The 17,468-nt window shown below is 36.2% G+C and overlaps 1 protein-coding gene across 9 annotated transcripts in view; it reads right to left on the bottom strand.

Moving 5' to 3' along the window:
• Window positions 1-17,468, bottom strand: part of GPHN (gephyrin) — a 254,833-nt gene that overhangs the window by 35,395 nt on the left and 201,970 nt on the right. For all 9 annotated transcript variants that reach the window (XM_065754106.1, XM_065754037.1, XM_065754055.1 and 6 more), the window contains 3 exons: window positions 12,138-12,180; window positions 6,509-6,646; window positions 2,840-2,932 (listed from right to left, as the gene is read on the bottom strand). In XM_065754106.1, coding sequence (XP_065610178.1) covers window positions 2,840-2,932; window positions 6,509-6,646; window positions 12,138-12,180 — 274 coding nt within the window. The remainder of the gene's footprint in view (window positions 1-2,839; window positions 2,933-6,508; window positions 6,647-12,137; window positions 12,181-17,468) is intronic.

Genomic DNA, 17,468 nt, shown 5'->3' with positions numbered 1-17,468 from the left:
AGCATGAGAGCTAGAGAGTGATCTAAGACTGAGTTTTTCAGTTTCATTCTAACAGAATTTATTGAAGTTTTGCAAAGATTTTAGATTTTAAGTCATGGCTTATTATTTTGAAAATTACAGATGCCATAGTATTTTTAACAGAAAGTTTTTTCATGATCTGGAATCAGGATCAAGAGATGAGGAGAAATTATATTAATAACAAAGATCTAAGGGAGTTCATGAGCTTACATGTATAAAAATGTCCTGTTGTGAGCAAAATTTCCTCTACATGAAACCAACACATGGGAATCACATAATTTGTCAGTCTATTATCTACTTTATTGACATTTCTAGATTCTATTTCTGCTTTCGGAGGAAAACATAGGCAGGTGCAGTGGTTGCAGCCTACATTGACTGGATTTTCTGAATGGCAATGGGGATAAGATAATATAACTTGGAATCCTGCATTAGAAATCTGTGTACTGTACTTCTTATTTATTTATTTATTTATCTATCTATCTATCTATCTATCTATTTATTTATTTATTTATTTTTGTGATTTCAGGAAGCAGTATTGAAGTGATTGCCTTAAACTCTTTGTTGAAGACATTTTGAAAGTCAGAAGTCAGAGATGATTGATTTAACAATTGAAAGTCTTTAGGACTTCTAGTTTAGTAAAATCTGTATTTTTATGAGGACACTAAAGGCATGATTAGTAGCAAAGTTCAAGCTTCTGCCTGCCTCAAAGGTCTTACAGTGAAGTTGCATTAGTGATATTTCCTTTGAAGGCTCCAGCACTAGAACCAGAAGACTATAAAAAGTCTGTTTCCATTATAAACGAAGGATGTTTCTAGTTCTAGTTGTAGCAAATCTTTAAAATATGAACGAGCATAACCTAAGAATGCAGAACACATAAAACATAGGAATCTCCAACCTGTGATTTCTAAGCAGTTGATGCTAGCAGTACTGCTTTCTTTGTGAAATGGTTCAGAGATTTTTAAAAATTAACTGTTATTTGATTTTTCAAGTTTATTAGCTCTTTTTTTGCTAAATATACAGAATCATGTAGACAGCATGGCATTACAACTGAACTATATTCTTAACTAAATGAAACTTTTCTGTAAAACAGCAAATCTTCTTTGTAATGAGGAAATTTTTCTGGCTCTCTCATACCTGTCTACATGGCCTTCTTTTTTTTTTTTTTTCTCCAGGCAATTGGAGAGACTCTTCCACTACTTGTCTTTGAATGTAATACTACTGAATACAGTAGTCAAACCTAAAAATTGCACTGGGGTGATGCTCCAAAAGGAGTGAAAAGATCCTTAATGGCTACATTATTTTAAACTTGATAAAATATTACTGAATTAGATTTTATTCCCTAATTAATAATGATGAGGAAACAAGGTTTCAGATGATATAAAACTGACACAACCTGAAAAACAGGACAAGGTTTTTGGGCTAATCCTTTATAATCTCTGTCTATAAGCTTTTTTTATCATGTCCTGAGATAATAAATCTACAAGAACAATAATATTGTTATTCTATTTGAATCCACCACCAAAATTAGGGCCTCGTCTGTCACAGTTGTAAAGAATGGAGCTCACAACTATTCTGATCATTCGGCGCATATACTGAGGCAATACTTTTGTTTTCCCTTACCTTGTATCAATCAAGTTGCAAGACAGAATTCTCTTGTTCCCAAGACCCTTGTCAGCAGAATGCTACTCAGAGCTTCCCCTCATCTTTCCTCAGTACTACATTACCTGTATTTCTCTGGCTACATCTGCACTCTCTTGACACAATTACTGGCCATTTTGGACTGCCTGTCTCTTACTCACACGCATAACAGACAGCTCCAGTCAAAGCTGTCTTGCAGACCTGAAAGTTAATTTTCTTATAATGTCCATGGGAAAGCTTACTGGACTTCATCCATTGCCTGGGCTGGCAGTCTGTTCCATGGACAGCTGCTTTCCATTGTTTCAGCTGTCAGTAACAAAAAGGACATTTGAATGCCTTTAAAAGAAAGATGGTTACTGCCTCTGAATTTCAGCATGGTGTTACAATGATTCAACACCTACCACAAGGAAGTCACTATGAGGATAATGTTCAATCACATTCATATATATTTTAATTTCTCTCTACAGATACTTAAGTAAGTATCTTTAGTCATCCTTTACAAAGGGAAAAAAATAATAATTATTATTAAAAAAGATGCACAGAGAAGCAGGTTGCTCAAAAGCACCTGCTGGCAAAGCAGAGATAGATTCAGTTCTTAGGGGAAACAGCTCCCTGCCTGCTCCTTAAAACCCTACTGCTCATTTAGATGCAGTAACTGATTTTTTTCTGAAGTACAAATTACTTTTTCTATTGAAATGCTGAAGATAACACTCTGATATATATTTTTCAAAATTTTCTAAGGCAGTCATTAGACAATTCACAAATAGAAAGCTCGATCTGTAATAGTTTGATGAAGTGCCAGCTACAATAAGAAATTTCTGAAGAAATCAACATCAGAGAAATAGAAGAATCAGTTATTCAGAAACAGATGTGCTGTTACTTTCATGGAATTGTGTTTCTGAGGAACTCACTAGCAACAAAGGTTTATGTCCATGAGCACACAGATGTACACTCGTTCATGTATCCACTTAAAAGATCTGCACTGAACTTCCTTCACACCAGCTGTGTTGTACATAGCAGTGACTCCAGCAATGAGCTGGATCAAATCTCAAGCAAAACACCCATAGCTGGATCCAAAATACTAGTGCTGCTTGAATGACAAAACATGAAAATGAACTAAAGACACATGTTGAAATGTTGTTTTCCTGGCCCTATACTGTGTGTTTAGGAAAAGAGACTTTACCTCTGACAGCGTAGCCATCTTTTACAGATGCTGGAAATGGTGGTAGATTATCTTTTGCATATACGTCTTGAGCAAGGACTCGGCCCATTCCATCTATAAAGGAAGAAAGAGAAAAGACCACGCTCCAGGTCATTAAAACAAGTGAAAAAGAAAACCGAGTGACAGCAGTGTGCTCTGGATGAAACATATGTGTATGTGAGAGATCTCATGAGTAGATCTCTTAGGTTCTTGATTTCTGTCCAGACCTCTGCATAAATGAAAAAAATCCAACAAACTGGGATCTTTTCATAGGAGCAGCAATAAAAGATCCATTATGGCAAAACTGTTGACATTTGATCTGAAAGCCAAGTAAGCAAACACAGAGGTAATAGCTCTGATGTGGGATCAGACAGAAAAAAATATATTATTTATCCTGAAAGCTCTTAAAATTACATGTGGTTCTATATTTTAAGTTTCTGTGCAAAACATGAAAGGTAATAGAATAAGACCAGAGGATAGCACATAAACAATGGACATGTTTCAGTAAATTGAAAAAGGAGCTTTGCAATAGATGAGCTTTGCCTAATTGCTGATAACTTTTCTGACTAATACAAAATGAGTGAACGTAAATGTCAGGATTATTTATGTAAATTTATGCTGTAGTACTTATAGATATTTTAATAGCTGTTTCAAACATACTCTTTCCCATCACTTAGCAACCGAGGCTGATGAGCTGTAATATGGCTCTGCCTCACTATAGAGACCGACCCAAAATACTTCCCCCTCAGTCCAGTGCACTTTACCTGTTTGCTTTTTCACTGTGAGCAAGAGCTTTCTTTGAATGATGTGGAATGGAGTGGAAAATATGTATCTATCTTATCCCTTCATGCATTGGGAGGGTGGTAAAGAGGATTTATTACATTACATTCAGAACTACTCTAATCAGCTGGATTCCAGTATGTTTAAACAGAAGAAGCTCCTCTATAACAGAGGCCACTGCTCTCAGGAGCATGTTGCGGTATGGGAAGTCAAAATCCACCTGACAGTGTGAAGGAACAAGAGGAAGCTTTCACTCAGAAGTACTCAGAAAAGTACCTCTGCCAGGTGAACGTGTGTGGATAAGCACTTTGTAGGATACCAGATAAAACAAGAGATTTGAATAAAAAATGTTTCTTGTTTTGCAGCCTGACAGGAATATCTATGTCCTAACATTTGCTAGGAAGGCAGGAGACCTAGCTGGGTCTCAAAGTAAACAGACGTATTTTGCCAGGAAGTGCACCTAAACGTGTTTTGGAAATGTTCAGCTGCACTGAAGTGGTATTTTACTTTACTTATGAACTCAATGTGATTTAGTAAGCAGTTATTTATAATTACAGGAACTCTAACATTATTGCCCTCATGTATCAACTATTTTGCCTCAAGCAAATATTTATGTTGCATTTTTGAAATACAACTTACTATGAAAATTCTAGTAAAACATATTACAGCAACTAGTAAAACATTTTTGTGATTGCTATTATCACTTCTGTTTATCACCGTGATAAACAATATGGAAGTTATTCAGTTCAGCTCACTGAAAGCTTGAACATTTGCACTGAAAGAAACACGCAGACATTAAAATTATAGCACAGAAAAGGCAGCTTTCAGAGGCCTGGTAAAAACAACCTCTGCTCATAGACACACAGAATCTCATACAAAAGTGATGCTTCTAATTTTAGTAGGCACATTGTATCTTCATTTTACTTCTCATCTGCGTGCAAAATCACACCAATCAGAGCAAATTTGGACAGTATGTTCCTGGCATTCTGCCATGCAATATCTGAAGTGAATAAATGGCCAGGCAGTAGTGGGAATGAATGTCATTAAGCAGAGAAAAATGTAAGAACTACTTGCTAGAGCCCTAGGCATTTAAAATGAAGCTAGTCAGCAACTAAAGGACAATCTGAAGCACTTCTTTACTTCCCTTTAAACAAACAATCATTTAGGAAATACCCCATTGGACTTAATTTTAATTGTAATTCACAAAACATTTTGAAATGTTTTGATGTCATCAAGCTGCTTCATGAGATGACCTCATTTTTCTGATTCTAAACAGAAATGAAGATGTGAAATGCACTTTTTCAAATCATGACATTAGAGGTGGATGTTGGTGGTATGGCAGTAAAGGTTGAACCTTCCCACCAATGTTCCATTACATTTTGTTGCCTACATATCATCAAATTATGCTGCTATTATCCTAATAGACTAAGTCCCATGTTGGTTTATATACAACAAATGCCTTTTCATATGTGTACTTCTTAAATAAGTGTACCTAATTCTGTGACTCATTATGTTGTCCACAAAATGCTGCTTTTAAATCTAATGAAAAAAAAAAAAGTAAGTTTGGCCTGTAAGTGACTAACTCTTTTAATAAGCAATCCTGGTTTACTAAGACTTTTTATATTTCCTCTATATTTTTTTTATAACATTCAGTATACATCGATGAAGAAAATTCCCGGATCATAAGTAATGGATGAATGTTCTTAAAAATTAATAAAGGTAGTAGACTTCACGCTGCATGTTACAACAGAAAAGAACTGGTATGAGGAACAGTTTTATTTTACAGCAGCATCATTCCTTTCTTGCATCACTCTCAATGAAAGTAGGTTTTAACAAGAAGCTCAAAAAAATCAGAACAAAATAAGGATCCAGGTGACATCAGGACTGAAACTGGCAGTCTGTAAGGCATTAAAACTTTGAATCCTACCTACATTCACAGTCATCTTCCACAAGAAATGCATGTATACACTTGTCATCTAAAAGCAGCCTCAAGATCAGGCTTAGTATACAGACAACTAACCACAAAGGTCAAATAGATATGCCCAGGCATTCTAAACTGCATACCATTATGAAAGAGCAGTGTGTAATATGCATATTCCTTGTTGGTCCAATTTTGGTGCTATTCTGAATGCAGTATATGCAGTATCTTCTCCAAGTGCATACACTAAATCAGTCCGTCAATATGAAGACATCTCAAAAGCTTGTAGCAGCACAAAGATTTGGTAAAGGATATGTGATCTTTGAACTTGCAAGGCAGAAGACAATATGCAAATTAGGAACCATTTGTACCTCTCTGATACCTGGAATCTACTGATGACCTTTCATTCTTTAGGCTTGTGGTGCCACTAACTTTTTGCTCATCACCACACCTTTGGAAAAACAGGAAGAATCACCGTAGGTTTCCCTGTCCCTACAAACTTCAGTCTGATTTGTATTTCATTAATGTCAGACTAGAAAGTGGTAAGTAAGACTCTTCCAGTGAGAAAACAGAGCGAATCATCACAGTTCAATCTGGAGCCAGTTGGCATCTACAGAAGTCCAGTGTTACATCCACCACTAAGGCAAATTCTGGCTTCTTGGTTTTAGCTTTGTTGCATATGCCACAGACTAAGAAAATTTATTCACAGATTTCATTACAATTCAATTACAGATTCCTTCAGGAGGCGGGATTGAGCTTAGTCCACCTTCTCCTGACTTTGAAAGGAGAGTTCTACTCCTGTTATTGTCATTTCCTAAAATAATTTCTGCTGGAGAGGATCAGTCTCAGATCTCTCACAAAAACTACTAGAAGGACAAGAACAAAGGAAGACTGTAAAAATGCGGAACAGTTACCATACTTCTCACAAAAAAACCCAACTACATATACAGTACCTCTGTAATTAATGATTTCTGTTCCAAGCACTGGGGTCATTTCCAGAACTGTAATGAAGGCCTTATCCATAGATGTTAATGGGAATGGAGACATGCGGTGTCTTCTTGCTACCTTGGTAATGTCAACAGCACTGTGACCTGCAAAGAGAGCACCATGGTTACATATGCTTCTATGCGTAGATGTAAACAGTGATGTTCATTTAAATCGCTTTGCTGAAATACATCAAGCACTTTGGGGTAAATTCATTCACTTATTACATTTATGACAGATGCTGGAAAGGTACTGCATCAAAAAGGAGACTTAAAACAAAAAGCAGTTAGCAGAGAAACCATTTATAAAAGTGTATGTCCTTTCTTGCCATGAAATATACACCAGAAGTCTTGATAAGCGTTAAAGGATCAGTTAATCAGAAACAGAAACATTTCAATGTGGATGCAGTATCTAACACTGCGGATGATAATCTGAAGATAAATCTGTTCTACTGCTCCAGAAAAAATTAATTCGTTCTTCCAAGACTTCTTCCACAGTTGAGTTCCATTATGTGTTCTTTTTCTCCATTTCCCAATCAAAACCTACAATAACGTCTTTGGAGAGAATATTAATATGCTACACCTTTGACTCCAATGGTATGCAGAAGATTCTGTATATCACATCTTAAACACAAATAATATTTCTTCCCCAGCTATGACTAAACCCAGATAAAATAAGCAACTGAATCAGGTCCAAATGGTGAAAATTAACGAAGAAAAGAGACATTATCACTGTCAGCATATAAAGGCTGGAAATTTAAAGCAGTTGATGTTGTTCCAACATGTGTAAATAAAGATTTTTAGTACTGTCTTTAAAACACTGACAACCCAGAAATCTAGGGGGATTTTACTGATTTAACACAGATCATTACTACTAGTAATATATGTATAATCATGCTTCACAAACACATTAATATGCTGTGTGCTGTGCACAAACAAAACATAAAAATGGACCTTGTTCCAGTGAGCTTGAAATGTAAGATTAAGATGGGAGTCATAACAACAGACAGCATTTCAAGTCAGCGGGCATCCTATCCATTGGCAAGATTTTGTAGTCACCACAGTGACTGCAAGCAAAATGATGTTTAAATTCTGATGTGAGTGAAGATAGAAGGATTGATCGATAAAATTTGCTTTCCTCAAGTATAAGGAAGAAAATGTGAAAAAAGTTTGAAAATGAAGCCAGCAGGGTTCCTCAGCCTTCCTGATGCTGAGAGAGAATAAACAAAGAACAAGCTTTGAAGGATTCTGATGAGCAACAAAAGAGAAGGAACTATTGCAGTAATGCACAAACAAGAGTGAAAGATATAAGGCAAAAGATTAAGAAAATGACATTTGTAGAAATATCTTGAATGGATCTGCCTGTAACAAGAGAGTATTTGTCAATGGTTTACGGGCAGGTTCGGCCTGGTTCTGTGACAATTGGTGTGGGGGACTCGCAGACCCACGCCCCCGGAAAGGGGAAGGGGGAAAGGGAAAAGGGAGATGGGCCTAGGAACAAAACAGCGGCAACAATCTGAGGAGGAAAGCTAATTTACTAAATAAGATATCAGAAAGCAAAATAACACAATATAATACAATATAATTGGACTTGAAGCTAATAAATCAAATAAAATGAGCAAGAGAGAGTGTCCGATAAACCGAAGGCCTTACGCTAACGCTGAAGGCGGACGGCAGCGAGCACCCACTGCTGAGTCCATCCCAAAGGAAAGAGAGCGTCCCATGACCGCAGACAGTTTTTATTGTTCCCTCTGAGTGTAAACACATAAAAATGCAAAGCATCGCACAGTCCTCTGGGGAATGGAGTTCTTCTTCTCTTCTGAGACAGGTACACCTGCAACTATCGATGATCCACGGAGCTGGAGCATTAACTCTTTAACTCTTACTACAATACATGATGTTATGATGTGGAATAATACCAATGCCAAAAATCATAAAACCATGACAGTATTTCTGTGAGCCAGATGGGATGACCGGGAAATACAAAGGGAGAACCTTGAGAATAACTTCAGATTGAGAGGAAAAGTCCGATCTCAAGATTTACACAGAAAGACACTAATAGAAATAGGCACAGTCTGTAGGAAAACAGAGCAAGGTGTACAACATAGATGAAGCTCAGGTAATATCAGGGTGGAGTGCTAAGGGGGACTGTGTTTGGTCCATAGTGACTGGTAAAACTTACTGGGGGTTTGGCTAGGAATCAATGTTAGAGACATGCAAAACACAACTTTATAGAGTAGAGAGATTTCCACATAAAGAGTAGCTGAATTTGTGTTAGATATGTCATAGCAATGTCTAAAAGTTTAAAGAAAGGCGATTAAGGACAAAACTCTATAGAACAGCAGAAGAAATCAGAAAAAAAAGGTGATTCTACAGAAATCTTATTGAAAGAGCTGTTGAAAGAGTAAGAAAAGTCCAAGAAACCAGCAGCTCAAAGACAACAAAACTGAATTATGGAGCTCTAACTATGAGAAGTATAATAGGGACTTTAGTTGGAACTGCTTCAGAGCAGTGCAAGATGTGGTAAGAAATATATGTAAAAACTAATCTAAATATCATTAGCACTTGGCCACCTTCCCTATACAGGCAATAAGAACAACAAAGGGACATTTAAGCATCCTGAGGTACCGTGCCCAGCTGTATGCTGAAGACATTTTCAGTAGAGTTTCTCACAGTAGGAAGGCTGTCTGCAATTCTAATAGACATTTTATACACTAATTTATGGTTTGTGATTGATTTCACTTGGCTTTACCACTGACACTCCTCAGCATGCTCATAGGATCTGTAAGTTATTTGTCTGCCATTTTTCAGTCCTTTTGAACTCCTTAACTGACAATTTTTATCTCATGTATTTCTGTTCCCACTTTGATCATCCTTAATATCTTCCCAGTTTCTTCCCTCTCTACTCACTTGCTTTTAACTCATTTCCATCCAGTACTATCCTAATTAGTGCAGTAGCTAATTCAAACTATTTCTGAAACAAAATAACTTTTAATATAGCATTAAAAAAATACAGAAAGCAGTTTTTAATGACATGAGATTGCTTTGCAATAGCTTCCTACCTATCCCATTTTCTCCTGTATGTTCCTTCTCATTCTGTGTAAAAAAAAACAACAACAAAAACCAGATGATTGCTGTAAGTGCGGTCTTCTGTAAAACAACCATGCAATCTTATTTTTTCCTTCAGAAAGAAAAATAAAGTTTGCTGAATCAGTAATGTCTCTTCATACAAAACATCTTTCAGCGCTGACACATGCTTGTTCAAATCTGCTATGTGGGAGACTTTGTTAATTCATTTTTTTGCCATTAACAATGGTTACAATCTTTCTGAGGAAGAAGTGTAGACAAATAAAACTGCTGACTTAATTCAAGTCCCAGGAAAGATTCCGGAAGAAATTACTGAAACAATTTCTTTGTAGCTATTTAGAAGATAATGGGATGATAAAAGCAGGTGCTGTGAATTTGTCAGGCACAAATAATTTCTAACTCATTTAATTCCATTCCCTAACATAGTAGTTGTCATACTGAGGAAGTGAGAAACAGATGAATAAATATGATTTAACTATATTTAGATTTTTCACACCCGTAAACGTAAGTTTCTTGACAAGCAAACTACTGAGAATTGATCCAAATTAAAGTATTGTAAGAGGCAAGTGTAACTAGTGGAAAGGCTGCATTCCTGGATTCAACAGCAATCTTATGTTTTGCATTCTTATGCCTGTATTGTGTTAGAAATCTCATTAAAACGAGGGAAATGAAAATAAAGCATTTCTGAGGCACAGAAACAAACAAAGAAACAAACAAAAAAAAGTGTTCAAGCTCCCAGACCTTTCCCAGAATAAATGTCACTGAAAGAAACTCTGCTTGGCAATAATGTGTGAAGGCTGCTACAAAAGCAATGCTTCCAATTTTATTCTGCCTGCATTCTCAGAGGCAGATGGTAGTGGTCTGGCAGTAGTGGTTGAACGTTCCCACCAATATTCCACTACGACTGTGGTGAAAATGTAGAGCCAATGATGGTGATTACCTTGAAAAATAGTGCTTTGTAGCTGAGAATATGCTGTATTATGCTCTTATATCTGTTCCACGGAAATAAATAGAAGGCGTTACTTTTGCAGTGACCTCAAGAAGGACACTGGTTAACATTTTTCAGTAGGAATACTCTAGTAATACGCAAAGCAAAACAGAAATCAAACTCCTTTCCTATTGTTTCTCTGTAGTGCCTACAGGATTAAAAACTTCAGTTTCATAAGAGAAAAATATGCATTATTTTACACTAGTTACTACTACAGTGCTTTTGATAAGTACTATTTTATAAATGATGTCTAAAAAAATCCTCACGTTTATTTTTAGAGAGAATTTCATCTCTACAGAAGCACTTATCTCTTTAGAAACTATAGTCTTTCCCACTGAACATGTTTATATTCTACTCTTATCTTAAACTCACTGCTTAATACTTGAGAAAATAACATTTGACCTTTTTAAGCCTTCGTGAATGAATTCAGAGGTTCTGAATAAGCATTCATGAACATTGCCCAGAGTACATCATCAGATTTGTAGCTCCGTGTCTAATCCATGTCATTTGTTTACAGCAAAGGTTCTGGTAAAATCCAGTAAGAAAGCCTCTTGAAAACAGATTAAAGACCCTGATTTCTGACATGGAAACTTTGTTTCAAAAGTAACACACATTATTTATACGAGAGAAGGCAAGAAAACACATACTCAGAACAAAGGGCCCCGTCAGGTTTAGCACTTAAATGAATAACTGTAATGAATGAAAAACTAAAGATGCATGTGTAACTACTCATCTTTTATGGATTTTTTTTTGCTAAATTTCAGTTTCAGTGCATCATATAGATACATTAAACCAAGTATCCATCACAACTACCAGGTGACTACCTACATCAAACAGCATTTTACAAGACAAAACAGTTCTCTAGCACTGAAGCAGCTAAGTCAATTGGTTGTGTAATGTAGTGAATTCCTAATAGCCCTCTCTCCTATCACCAAAACAACTTCCTATGTATGTTGTTTTATATATATATATATATTTATGGTTGAACAAATTTTTGAACTAGAAAAGATTCCCATAAAATGGAAAGGAAAGGCATTTTCCTCATTAGAGAACAGGTTATTTGGCTCAAGTCTGAATTCTTAACCTTTTCATTATTTGATTGGGTTTTAGGTACTCCAACGGAATTTCTGCACTAAATTTCACATTCAGGTATGAAAATAAAAATTGTGTATTTTCAACTCGAGATTTTTATCACCTTTGAGCGTTGATTCTTTCTGTCCTTGCACACACTTCCACACACAGCATCACTTACATTAATACATCATCATAAACAACAGGGACATCAGTGTCATCAGAAAAACAACATGAGAAGAATAATTAAAAGGTCACTGTCAATTAATACATGAACACTATAAGCTACACACACTTTTATTTTCTCTTTGGACTGAAACCCATTGCCTTAAGATATTAAATTTCTTTTGTCAACCCCCTTCATCTTGGCCTTATCCTTCTCACCTGACTATAATTTGCTGTCTTGTGGACAGTGTTAGTTGCACAACACAGCTATGAAGTTTCAGTACTTACTTGCTCGGAGAATGTTCTCCTTGCTGCTGCACCTAGACTGGACCTGCAGAGAGAGCACAGAGTCTATGAGCTACAGAAGTTAACAGGAATGCAAAATACAGAGATAAAATGGGCAAGCTCCTGGGACATAAGACAGAGGCTGTACATATTCTCAGCAACATTTGTCCTTACTCTACAAGCAGTAAGTAAGTTTAAGCACAAGTGTACTAGCTGCTGATCAGAATCTAATATAAGCAATTTAAACTTCCCCTCCAAGAAAAACCCAAGATGGCCTAAGGGCAGATAATAGAGTAAACTCAAAGAGCACAGTGATCAAAATTATTTGTTAAGCTCCAGTTTTAACTGGAGAAAAACCCACATTTTCGTGTACAACTGTCATTACAGTAATTCTGAATCTGTCTTCTGTTTTATGACTAGACAAAATGCTTAAATAACTATTATCATGGCCAGTGTAAAAATTCCACTATAGGTAATGTATAGGTATTTTATAGAATTAAACTGATTCTTAAAATATTCAGTAATCCTTCAAATTGCATAGGCATCTCACAGCTGTATAGGCAGCTCCTCTCTGGAGCCAGATAAATATACTTGTTTCTGCTTGGTTAAAAGAAATGTTATGTTCAGTATGAATTGCACAGTGCAATTCTACTTTAAAACGTAATGGTGCGAGAATGACAGCTAGATTCTCCATAAGTCCCCTCCCTGAATGCTTACTGCCACTGTGCTATTCCAGATAGATATGACTGACTGCAGAGAAATCGGAGGATTCACACTGGCCTAATATTCTATTCACATGGGTATTCAGAGTTCCATCTGGCTATCATGCAGATTTAAAAAAATATGTTTTTGAAGAGTATCGGCTCTGTGAACACAGCACAATTTGAACTTCACTGAAGTGTCAGCTCAGGTTTGGAAAGATACCACATAATATACTAACATTGTATGCAAAGTTTTTAGACAGATTAATTTGAACAGCCATCTGCCTTACGGCAGGCCAGCTGACCGGGCTGGTGACACCTGAATAAGAAGCTCTTCTTGCGGACAAACCCCCAGCTGCATACAAACTTACACAAACTTCACAGGGAGACGAACCACTAAAGAGTATGAACTGAATCCTTCTTGTTTTTACTTTAGTGACAGCTACATTGCTAAATTTCTATGAGAGGAATAATAAAGTAAAACCAAGTACAAATAGTGAAAGAAGTGGAATAGCACAGGTGACACTTGAGGGTGCAATTTTCCTTGCCAAACTTTTGTGTTTGCTGGAAAATGAAGGAATGGATCCAGATTATTTTCAGACTACACTTGGAATTTGCAGTTGAAGAACACTTGTTTTGAATGTGAATATGTATGGTCTGACAGTTAATGAGGAATGATACACACTCAGCCCCTTAAAGGCTGTCTTCATTACGAAACAGCCATTTAAGACTGAAAAGAGCTGTGCCCATTTCTAAACCTCTTTCTTCTGTTCCACAGCAGCTTGCCCCAAATGTATATTCACATAAAAAACTGGATTCTACAGCGCAACACAGTCTACTTATTATAATGGAATAACTTATGGAAAGTAATGTTGCAACTTAGAGTGGATTATGGTGTCCTTTCCTGAAAAAAACTCTCGTCTAAAAAAAAACCACAACAAACCAAAACCAAAACCTCCCTCCTTCCCACCAAAAATACTACACGAGAAAACTGCAAACAAAATATTAATGATGCCCAAATTTGGCCCAGAGTTGTTCTACCAAATTTCGAAGGCATGACATGGACTCTTGTTGGAAGAAGTAAATATTTATCTGTAATTTACCAAAGGACAATTCTGGACCAAAAGGATGGTATAATGATCAGACAGGAAGCACAACAGAGAGAGGCACAGAGTGAGAGAGAAAAATAGAGAAGCAGGATGGGACGTGGCAAGCCAAAAGACAGTGTATGCCGAAGGAGACATAGGCCTATGTGTGTAGGACTACTGTATAGAATGGAAGAGGCTCTCTTATTTCTCACTGCAAACCATATGAAAAGAGAAAACGAGGAATGTGCCTGCTGAAAAATAACCAAGCAATTCGGCAAACTGCAGAATGAAACTCAGTGAGATAACATAGTCCTAAAGAAAAAAAGGCATAAAAACAAAAATATAAAACACAAACTTTGAAACAATCTACAAAAATAAACTAAGTAAAATATGTGATCCAAAGGACACAGATTAAAGCTACTAGAGAAGGAGGAAAAATGTTAGCAGACAAAGACAGTGCTAAAGAAGTAAAATGGAAGTCAAGAGAGAGTCTTCAACAAAGTGGAGGAACAGAAGGAGCCCAAACCCATAGCGCAAAGCAATGTTTGCGAATGGAAAACAGCTCCTTTGAGCAGTAATAGTTACTCTCGAGTTGTAGCCTCTATTCCTCCTGAGTTCATCTTTAAGCCCTTCCAACCTATAGTGGAGCTAGTGTATGGACAAAAACAAGAGATTTATAATGAACAGAGCAGCTGAGATTTGCAGATCAAATCTTCTAATATAAAATACGTGCTGACAAAGTTTTGCTCTTACAGTGTCTGAATGACAATGGTAACAAAAGACAGCTGGCTTCATACAGCTGCCCACAGGTCATTTTTTTTTAATTCTGTGCACACAGAGGACTTCAGTGACAAATTTAAATGTACTTTTTGATTTCTTACAACCGACCTAAAGTTTACATTTTATCACTCACCTGATGGGCAACACATGCAGTATGAGAAATTATTTGCTTCCCACAAATTTTAAAAGCAGCTGTGGAAGAGGAATCCATGACAATAAAATAAAAGGCTTGACCAGCTAGACTTGATTGTTTCCCAACCTATGCTCACAGCTGCAGAATACAAACCATGTTTTAACATAACTGACATCATAATTATTAAGTAATATTTGCTTGTTTAATATGAATTGCACATTGAAATCCTAAACACTATTTTAAAATTAAACTGCAGTAAAATACGATTTTGAATAAAACACACAAGTTTTCTAACACACAGAGTTTTAACTGTAATGGAGCTTTGTATCAATGGAGTTATATGCTTTAAGTGTCTTTTATAATACTCATTATTTGTTTTAATACTTCATTTGTGACATTTACAAAAAATAAAGTATTATTTTCACAGCTACTGCAAAGTAAAGAATTCATAACACATTGCACATAGTACCATAACTGAGTGGGGCAAATGATCAGTTAGACTGTTATCTGCTATAATTACTTTCATTGACAAGCAGTCACAGAAATAATAGGCTGTGGCTGCCTCTCCTTACACAGGGAAAGTGTAGCTTTATTGTTTATCCACTCTACCACCTCTTAGCTCACAGTGTTACGTGGCAGAAGATACAGCGGGCTGTCATTCAGTACCATTCCCCTGCGTAGTTCAGGCAGAATGTAACCAAACCTAAAACAGTCAACTCACATTACTTTTTAAATTTCTTTTAAAGCAAGTTGAAAATTGGACTTTATGTTCTTTGAGATATAATTTTATCATGCTAGAATGTAGAGTAAGCCTTCTCCCATAGGCTGAGGCATTAAACTGAACACAAAAAAAGGTACTCAAAACTAAATTAAGGGAATGGTAAAATAAAGAAACCTGCTGACAATTTCTATCAACCACAATTGCTCTGAAGAATGAAATTAATGACTGCACTAAATTGGATTTATAAAAGTCTACATGATATGTTTTGCTGCAAACAAAAATCAGTCAAAAAAAAGTTACAAGAAAAATACAAAAAGAAAGAAAAGTTTATGCTACAAGTGAAAATCTCGAGTGACAAATAATAATAATAAAGAAACCCAAAACAAAACAAAATCCCTTTAACACTTTACCATGATTATTAGGAATGGTGAGATAAATTACTTACCTTTAAAAAGTCATAACAAGATTAGCACAGAGTATTAAGTCAGCTCTTCATTATGGGAGGTACAATTAGAAGCCGTTGGTTATAATAAAACAAATTGCTACACAAAGATGAAGAGTTTCCAACCCAATATGAAAAGCTAACTCTTATGTGAGTACATTTCAACTCAGTTGTACAACATGAAGAACAATTCAGAACAATGACACCAAAACATGATTTATCGCCAACAGAAAGAGCCCATTTCTCAATATACAGAGATTGTAGGAGGCTAACCCATAATCTTCATCATTTACGGGAGAGCATACTGCTCTGCTTTTAAGAAAGCATGCAGAATGTGGAACCACCAGCAGAAACCCAAACACATACACAGACACGGAGGACCAAGGTACAGGAAAGGGAATGATTTTGCCAAGCTGTAATGAAGGAAGCAGAATATACAAAGCAGAGTGGCAGTTAACACTTCAGGAACTCTGTTCCTCTAATTGTCTCATAAATGCCAGATCTGTTTATGAGGTGCTGCACGCACTATAAGTGAGCAAGCATGTAACGCATGTAATCTCTATGTAAAACTTCAGTATTAATATGAAGACACTTTATTCTGTGGGATGTAGCTGCTTTTTCTAAGTGTGATTTACCTAAGAGGTAGAACAGGTGATTGGCACTGAATCTAGCCCTTCAATACAGCACACTACTGTTTCACATCAGTGTTACTTAAAATTTTATACTGCTAAACATTTAAGTGGCAAGAAATATCTTATTCCCTCACAAGGTTTAGTACACGTTGCAATGGCTAAATCCTCTTTTCAGATTGTACTCACCAGATTTATACTGGTTACCTTCTACGTTAGTAATTGTATTCTCTGAGTTCTGTACAATACTCATTGTGTATATATATGACTTTTGAATGGTCTCTCAAATATTCTAAGCACTACTTTTAAACAGATTTGTAACTGCAGTGGTTTGCATGGTCTCCCGTGCCTACAATACTCTTTTAAGGTGAGAAGTGCAATATTGCATTGAAGAGTATCTGCAGCTAAATATGTAAAATGAAGTAAGAATAATTAAGCCTCAAAGTGGTGTAATAACACTGTAAAATGTATTAATTTTTGCTTATTTCACTATGCAGTATACATAAGGTTAAATGAGGAAAATAGGAAAAATAATGATATGCAATGGTTTCGTTGAAGAAGTTGTATTAAATCTAATCTAAAGAACAGACAGTACTGCTATCATTAAACTAAAACGGAATACTTAAATGTGGTTGTTAAAAAACTCATGGCTGAAGCATACTTGAAAACAAAGTGAGCATTAAACAATGCTACTACCAGATGCAATTGTCCTATTTCAGGAATGCATCCCTATTCAAACTGTGCTCTCTTAAACTGAGGTGAGTGTGCAACTAACTCTTCAGAGTATGCTTTATTGCCAGGACAACAGTCAATTAGAAGTGAGAGAACTGTTTTTTTCTT

The sequence above is a fragment of the Cyrtonyx montezumae genome, unplaced genomic scaffold (assembly GCF_038088225.1).
Source record: "Cyrtonyx montezumae isolate F1298 unplaced genomic scaffold, pur_monq_1.0 scaffold_10, whole genome shotgun sequence".
NCBI lineage: Eukaryota > Metazoa > Chordata > Aves > Galliformes > Odontophoridae > Cyrtonyx > Cyrtonyx montezumae.
Note: the sequence above shows the minus strand (reverse complement) of the source record. Positions and strands in the feature narration are given on the sequence as shown.